General features: G+C 42.4%; 1 protein-coding gene across 10 annotated transcripts in view; it reads right to left on the bottom strand.

Moving 5' to 3' along the window:
- Nucleotides 1-4860: 4860 nt before the first annotated feature.
- LOC118407175 (multiple C2 and transmembrane domain-containing protein 1-like) overlaps nucleotides 4861-9138 on the bottom strand; it is a 101150-nt gene continuing 96872 nt past the window's right edge. For 7 of the 10 annotated variants that reach the window (XM_035807664.1, XM_035807600.1, XM_035807629.1 and 4 more), the window contains 5 exons: nucleotides 8722-8828; nucleotides 8185-8294; nucleotides 7260-7357; nucleotides 5639-6869; nucleotides 4861-5608 (listed from right to left, as the gene is read on the bottom strand). In XM_035807664.1, the coding sequence (XP_035663557.1) occupies nucleotides 6801-6869; nucleotides 7260-7357; nucleotides 8185-8294; nucleotides 8722-8828 (384 nt within the window). In that variant the 3' untranslated portion in view covers nucleotides 4861-5608; nucleotides 5639-6800. The remainder of the gene's footprint in view (nucleotides 5609-5638; nucleotides 6870-7259; nucleotides 7358-8184; nucleotides 8295-8721; nucleotides 8829-9138) is intronic. The other 3 variants (XM_035807614.1, XM_035807607.1, XM_035807621.1) reach the window with 3 other exon arrangements.

Below are 9138 nucleotides of genomic sequence, written 5' to 3'. Positions count from 1 at the left end.
TCAGGGTTGTAGCACTGTGTATTATATAAATTAGTAGTCGTAGTTGTTATAGTATTCTATTTCTAACAGAAATGCATGTTATGCTTTGTTATCATTTTTATATATTATGTGCCTTTTGAAACAGTGACTCATATGTCAGTTATGATTATCCATTTCTACTGGACAGGTGTAACACAGGTAGCGTTATATGTGGCATAAAGAGGGAATTATTTAACCATTTTGTAGTCAAAATTTATGCAAAAATCGCCATACTAAAAAGTGAAGCTGCATAGAGACATGTTTTAGAAGGGAAATAGCCAATCACCCAACTAGCTTCCATAGTTCTGTATATATGATTATATGTTTTTGTGTTATGGTAATCAATTTCAATATGACTGTCTACAGCAAGGGGCCGGGAAGGCAGTATTTAACACCAACCACCATTTACCACAAGATTATCAACTTCCAGTAAAAAGTTAGGCTTGGGATTTTTACAGAGACTCCAAAATCTTCTAAACACTGATAGAAAAGTTCAGAGTGTGTCTAAGACCCTCCATGTGTATTAATGTTGCTGGTGGAAGTGGACAGGTTTTGCATTGTACACTCATCTGGGAGAAGGAAGAGTATTTTGTACCAACATCAATGTTGTCTTGCATGTCCATCAACAAGCAATGCAGCGCGGAGACAAACTGTTGCCGTTCAGTTCGACACATTTGTCTATATTAATGGTTAAATCGGTGGGAGTTGTCTTCAGCAATGTGAATGTGCAGAAATTATGCCTCAGTCATATGAGGAAAATCCCTGCTTGTTTTCTACTGTGCAGTTGTCAGGCTCTTGCTGCAATACAGCACACCTACCCGGTACTGTTGTGCTGCATTACAGCACACCTACCCGGTACTGTTGTGCTGCATTACAGCACACCTACCCGGTACTGTTGTGCTGCATTACAGCACACCTACCCGGTACTGTTGTGCTGCTGTACAGCACACCTACCCGGTGCTGTGTGATAGAAGCCTCGCTTTCACGCTGTGGGGTGAAGACTGGCTACTACATATTAATGATAAGCAGAATGTGCCAGAAAACTACGTACAGATGATAACTAATTTAACATTGAGACTAGCTGGGAAAATGGTATAGGACTGTAACAGAAAGGCACGAATTGTTGTAGAAACTACACGTTTTAAGGAAGGTTTGCCTTCACCATATGACATGTTCCTAGCTAGTGTACATACCTACTGCAAACTGCTCCATGCCTATTTGTGTGTACAGTACATTCCAGTGGTACAGCCTGAATCACTTGTAGCAGCTCATGTCTGGAAACTCATTTTGGGGAGTGTGTGCAGTGGCACCTGACCTGAAACTTAAGGTGCACAGAAACATTTTAGCTGCTCATTCTAATTATGATCATGCTGGTCTTCAAAGATAGAAAATGGAATTCTAATGGCTAAGTTTTAACAAGGGATGTGAGAAGGCTTCATTCTTTTTTGTGAGACCCATTGAGAATATGCTGTACAGTGGTGCTTTTATGTACGTTACTCTACACAAATATTTTACTTGGTGCGCTGGTGCATCAAAACCTACAGTATTCCTGCCTCCTGCCTGCCCAGCGCACTGAATATCAGACTCTACAGTCCCGAATGTACGACGCTAGTAATCACATGTGGCAATGTTTAGACATGTATAAATTACTGGCCTTTCTGCAGCAAATGAGGTACATGAATAAGAATCTGAAGCTCTACATGGTAATTATGAAGCAGTGTGAGAATATTCCAGGTGAAACATGGCGGGTTTTCACATGGCTGCAACTTGTGCTTTTGTGTCACTGTTGTTTATATAACATTATATACCGGTGGCACAGGACTGCTGAGTGGGCACCTTTCCTGGTGACTCTGCAGGACCTTTTATAAGCTGCACTGACGGGTGCAAAAGTATTCGTTCTTGTTCTGCTTTATACATTATTCATACAATCCACGACTATTAAATAAGCGTTAGCCCGACAAATTAGCATGGATCGATGTATTTAAAATGTGAATTCTGTAAGATTTGCAATCTTAGCAGTGGATTGTATGTATTCTGTAACACTTGTACGAATACTCAGGCACCCCTAACCGAAGCTGATCCTTGCTGCGGTCCCCCCCCCCCCTCAACCATGTTTCGTTCTCACCTGTATTGTAACTACTGTTACCTGCTCTAGTCTCGATGGTAAAATCATGTCAGCAAAACAATGTGAAATATGGAGTAGACAGGACCATTGACTATCGATGGTTACATTGTAGGGCAGGTGAAATCTGGTAAATATGATCCCAAGAGAAATTTAAGTCATGTTATGACATTAAACCATCATGTGCCTTTTTATAATATATACAGCAGCCAGAGTTGCTGTTCATACGGCAGTATTTCCTGACGTGACCTTTTAACTAGCGGTGATTTCTGTTGTAGCTTCATCCAGCTTCTCCATGTGCTATAAGAATTATGGTATGGAGTAATGATGTTAGTAAAGCTTAATCTGGCGGTTATCATTATTGTAGATTTAGTTCCTTCTGTAGAGGCAGGGGTAAAATTTGGTAGATTTGACTACAGAGAAATGAACAACTATCCTTGTAATAAACATTTATTTGTAACAAAAACTTGATTTGTGTTCATTGTATGCAGAGATTGAACCTCTGCAAATTCAGTATTCATTCAGGTACACATCAAAGGAACTTTCATCAAAGGAGCCTTCTACAGACAAATAGAATCCAACTTAGGGGTCAGGAAAGAGACAATATGTGTGTGGTGTTCAGTACCAGAGAAAAGCTATGTCTTTGCCCATGGGGTTCAAGACCAAGGCCAGGTTTGTGTGTGTGGATGGTGTTCAGCACCAGGGACAGGTTTGTGTGTGTGTGTGTGGTGTTCAGCACCAGGTTTGTGTGTGTGTGTGTGTGTGCATGGATAGTGCTCAGGGACAGGTGTGTGTGTGTGTGTGGATGGTGTTCAGCACCAGGGACAGGTTTGTGTGTGTGTGTGGATGGTGTTCAGCACCAGGGACAAGTTTGTGTGTGTGTATGTTGTTCAGCACCAGGGACAAGTTTGTGTGTGTGTATGTTGTTCAGCACCAGGGACAGGTTTGTGTGTGTGTAGATGGTGTTCAGCACCAGGGACAGGTTTGTGTGTAGATGGTGTTCAGCACCAGGGACAGGTGTGTTTGTGTGGATCGTGTTCAGCACCAGGGACAGGTGTGTTTGTGTGGATGCTGTTCAGCACCAGGGGCAGGTTTGTGTGTGTGTGTGGTGTTCAGGGACAGGTTTGTGTGTGTGGATGGTGTTCAGCACCAGGGACTGGTTTGTGTGTGTGTGTGCGGATGGTGTTCAGCACCAGGGACAGGTTTGTGTGTGTGTGTGTGGATGGTGTTCAGCACCAGGGATAGGTGTGTGTGTGTGTGTGTGTGTGGATGGTGTTCAGCACCAGAGACAGGTGTGTGTGTGTGGATGGTGTTCAGCACCAGGGACAGGTTTGTGTGTGTAGATGGTGTTCAGCACCAGGGACAGGTTTGTGTGTGTGTGTGTGTGTGGATGGTGTTCAGCACCAGGGACAGGTTTGTGTGTGTGGATGGTGTTCAGCACCAGGGACAGGTTTGTGTGTGTGTGTGTGTGTGTGTGGATGGTGTTCAGCACCAGGGACAGGTTTGTGTGTGTGTGTAGATGGTGTTCAGCACCAGGGACAAGTTTGGGGGAGGGGCATTATCAATGATATACTGGACAGGGAGCATTTATGTAAGAAACAATCCTGAACACACCCAAACATCACACATGGAACACAGGCAACTTTACTGGAAACTGATAGAATTTATTTCATTTCTTGCATAAGAAAGGCAGTATCACATTTATTGCATATGCAAAGGTCTGACAAAGACAAGTACAAACACACGATTATCATAAAACTTACAATTATCATAAAACTTCTCATCTCATAAATGTTCAATCCACGGAGCACTACATAATCCAACACTTAGCTATGGAAACTTCAATATCCTAAAACCCTTCCCACACAGTGGTGCTTGGTGACATTCCTTCTAAAACTCTTTCCAGTACTATCATGGTCTCAAACAATGTTTGTCCATAGGTTGTTAAGGTGAAAGAGACCTTAGACACAACTTAGCATGAAGTGCTATCCTCAACACACCTTCGTACTCATTAAGACTTTCTCTGGAAACATCAAATTTTGCAATTATCATCAAGCTCATGAAAATTTTTGTAACTAGATATCAAACATTCCTGTTGGTTCAAACAGCCCACTGGGAAATGTAGAGGCTGTCTGCTGCCCCCCCCCCTAAAGTTTGATGACCCCCCCCCCCCTTAAACTCTGCTGCCACTCCCAAAACTGCCATTCCATTCCATTCTGCAGAGCCAGCCCTTTTGCGTGGCCACAGACCCGCAGGTAAACAGCAGGCAGCGATACAAACAGCTCCTCAGCTTCAGGATAGATTCTGTTCATGCAGCTCAAGTCAAAATGTACAGATTCGTCGCAGCCGGTTCAAATTCGTCGCCAGCCGGTTCAGATTCGTCGCCAGCCGGTTCTATTTACAGGGACAAAAGATGGCCGAGAAACGCTCATCTGGTCACCGGGAGGTATTTACACTCGTGCGAAGCTGGTTCTACTTTTCTGGAAGTCTTTGGAAGAAACTTGTAGAGATGTGGAAATGGAGGAACAAAAATGGAGACATTGTCGACGACCTTCGGGTCTGCTGAAGGTCGTAAGGACTACGTAAAGCGGCCAGCCACTAACTCTGTCGCAAAATAAAACTATTCTATAATTCAAATAATATATATATAAGTTAACAGTTTTAAAACAAATGTTTCATATTGCAAGCTACAAGGCTACAAATGTACCTATCTGGCTTATATACTTACTATTGCATTGCTGCTAAAATAACACAGGAATATGGCATGAAATAATAATCTTACAACTCTTGGAAAGAGGTAGAGGCTATTTGGGGTTGCAAAATGGCAAAACATTCGTGACATGCAATCAGATATGAGATTTTTGTAGTGTATGAATCATTCATAACGTGGCAATAAAAAAAATAGATAACTTCTGCTTTATAACATTAAGAGAAAGTTAATATTCTATAGTTTTTGGAGAAGAGCTGACACAAATATTCTATAAACATTTCGTCACTAAAACTTAAACTTTCCACATTAAAGATAAACGGCTCTAATGGGTCTAAAATCTACACACAAATCAAACAGCAAGTCTGTCCTACTCTGCTGGTTGTGTTCTACTATCATAATGCAGTCTACACTGGTTATGTGGTTCTCATTGGTGTGACATATTGCTTTTTATAGTAATGTCGACATTGCCATAAAATTCTGTCTCTGGTCAAATCAATTTGAAAGTTAAAAATTCGAGAAGTAGTCTATACACAACTTTATCTATAACCCTACAGCTCAATACAACAGTCCTAATGCCAGCTTGTGCTGCTACACTTAGAATGTTTTACTGCATTAAAGGCAAATCATGTCATACCTATATGTGTGCTACACATAGGCACTCATGCCTACATGTGTGCTACACATAGGCACTCTTACCTACATGTGTGCTACACATAAGCACTCATACCTACATGTGTGCTACACATAGGCACTCATACCTACATGTGTGCTACACAAAGGTTACTCACCTACATGTGTGCTACACATAGGCACTCTTACCTACATGTGTGCTACACATAGGCACTCATACCTACATGTGTGCTACACATAGGCAGTCATACCTACATGTGTGCTACACATAGGCAGTCATACCTACATGTGTGCTACACATAGGCAGTCATACCTACATGTGTGCTACACATAGGCACTCATACCTACATGTGTGCTACACATAGGCACTCATACCTACATGTGTGCTACACATAGGCACTCGTACCTACATGTGTGCTACACATAGGCACTCATACCTACATGTGTGCTACACATAGGCACTCGTACCTACATGTGTGCTACACATAGGCACTCATACCTACATGTGTGCTACACATAGGCACTCGTACCTACATGTGTGCTACACATAGGCAGTCATACCTACATGTGTGGTACACATAGGCACCCATACCTACATGTGTGCTACACATAGGCACTCGTACCTACATGTGTGCTACACATAGGCACTCATACCTACATGTGTGCTACACATAGGCACTCGTACCTACATGTGTGCTACACATAGGCAGTCATACCTACATGTGTGCTACACATAGGCACTCATACCTACATGTGTGCTACACATAGGCACTCACACCTACATGTGTGCTACACATAGGCCCTCATACCTACATGTGTGCTACACATAGGCACTCTTACCTACATGTGTGCTACACATAGGCACTCATACCTACATGTGTGCTACACATAGGCAGTCATACCCACATGCGTGCTACACATAGGCAGTCAGCAGCAGGTAATGGATAAAAGTCATGTCGGCAGTCTCACTATGAACATGCTCGTGCCAGTCTGCCATGCAAGGCTTTAGGTGCAGAACGGTAACAGGGCTGAAACTCTTATAATGATGCACTGCTGTCAGCTCTACCAACCTTTCTATAGATCTGTATTCCACAGGCCAATAGCAGTGTACACTTGTAGCTAGTGTGCAAGGAATTTTTAAGTGTGAGATATTTGTGTAGCGACTGGTGCAGCATGGTAACCATGGCAACTGTTGTAACCATGGCAACCAGGCAGCAGTGCATAGTAACCATAGTAACGGTGCAGCAGCGCATGGTAACCATGGAAACCGTGCAGCAGTGCAAGTTGGCAGAGAAGCTCTTGGCGGACGTTCCTGACTCATCAGCTGGTTTTCTTCTTCTTGGGGGAGGGTTGCTGGGTGTCGTCAGACTTCAGCTCCTTGCAATCGATCTGGAAAATAAATAAATAAATAAACACTCGATCTGGAAAATAAATAAATAAATACTCAATCTGTAAAATAGATAAATAAATAAATAAATACTCAATCTGTGGAGAAAAGACTTTAACTTCTTATTCTCAATCTGTAGAATAAATAAATACTTAATCTGTGGGGCCAGAAAAATAGACTTTAACCCCTTATACTGAATCTGCGTGAAAGGACTTCTATCTACATAGTAAATCTCAATATAGTTAAAGGACTTATAGTAAATTCAAAAAGTGGGTTCTTAAACTAAATACATAATGAGGTTTGGCTTCTTCTCCTCTCTTTAGATGTTCGATACTGAATCAGATGTACACACTTCAAAAGCGCCGAGTCAGAGAAACAACCTGCTGACTCACCAGCTCCTCGTCTGACGGCACCCTGGACAGGAAGTCCAGAAGTTCGTTGTTAGGAATGGCATTAGGGTTCCGTAGCTTCTTTGTAAACTTGTTGATACCTGCAGAGGGCCACACGGAATAAGGGCAGGGTTGTCTTCAGGCTACAGGTAAATATTGACATGTTTGCAGAGAAATTGGCTTCATTTTCACACTCACACGTACATACAAATAAACATGTGCACACACACACTCACACACTCACACGTACACACAAATAAACATGTGCACACACACACTCACACACACACACGTACATACAAATAAACATGTGCACACACACACTCACACACACTCACACACACTCACACATACATACAAATAAACATGTGCACACACACACTCACACACACTCACACACACTCACACATACATACAAATAAACATGTACACACACAAACACACACTCACACATACAAATAAACATGTACACACACAAACACACACACATACGTACATACAAATAAACATGTACACTCACACACACACATGCACACACACACACACACACACACATGCACACACACACACACACACACATGCACACACACACACACACATACATACAAATAAACATGCACGCACACACACACTCACACACGTACATACAAATAAACATGTAAACACACACACGTACATACAAATAAACATGTACGCACACTCACACACACACATGTACACACACACGCGCAGACACACTGGCACACACACACACACACACACACACACACGTACATACAAATAAACATGTACGCAGCGGCACACTCACACACACACACACACACACGTACATACAAATAAACATGTACACACACACACACACACACACACACATCACCCAACCATACGTGTTATATACGTGCCCCACACGTCAGGGTAAGATACGTACCCCATACCAGGACCAGGTATCTGAGGGGGATGAAGTAGAGGACGACAGTTGCGATGGCCAGCGTGATGACGGCTAGCCACGACAGGAACGGAACCGTCCAGTTAAAAGCACTGAAAACACAGGAACGGAACCGTCCAGTTAAAAGCACTGAAAACACAGGAACGGAACCGTCCAGTTAAAAGCACTGAAAACACAGGAACGGATCCGTCCAGTTAAAAGCACTGAAAACACACAAGCAGGAAACCTCTGTAATCATCACATCTGCTACCTGAGAAACGTTTAAAAAAACATTTGGTGACCAGAAAAAACACTGCAACAACTTTTGAGCACATTTGGTGGACCATACATGACAAACAATGTTGTAAGGTGCAATTTTGATAGTTCAACCAATGATAGCACTTTGTTGGGTCAGCTTTTCTAAGTTTTTACAGTACATCTTGCCTTCAGTAAGAGCTTACTTTTTGACACTCTCACAGACTTGTCAGTAACAGCTACCCTGTGGAAAGTGAAAGTGAAAATGAAAGTGGTGTTGCTTACTTTTTGACACTCTCTCCGAGACTCGCGACCTCGTCCAGCCCGTTCTGAACCGTCTGGCAGACGTCTTGGATCGCCTGCAACTTCTCCTTAAAACTCTTACTCTTCTCCTGCAACCCGCAAAATTCAAACAGTCAAACATGAAACATGACAAAAGATTCCTGATAATTACAGCACAGTTTGCAGGACACAAATCTCCAGGAAATTATGTGGGCTAAGGTGTTTGACATTTATTATCTGTGCCAGGAATAAATGTTTGTTCCAAAGTGTTTCCATGTATGTCCATGCAATGTTTATCGTATCACCAGGAAGTAACCAGGCATGCTGGAATACTCTACATACCATATGGGGGTGTCATTCTATAACTCTGTAGTTCCTGAAAACACACATAAAACAAGCCCAGGAAAAGATCACTTAAGA

This window comes from Branchiostoma floridae, chromosome 2 (genome assembly GCF_000003815.2).
Source record: "Branchiostoma floridae strain S238N-H82 chromosome 2, Bfl_VNyyK, whole genome shotgun sequence".
In the NCBI taxonomy this organism is placed as follows: domain Eukaryota; kingdom Metazoa; phylum Chordata; class Leptocardii; order Amphioxiformes; family Branchiostomatidae; genus Branchiostoma; species Branchiostoma floridae.
Note: the sequence above shows the minus strand (reverse complement) of the source record. Positions and strands in the feature narration are given on the sequence as shown.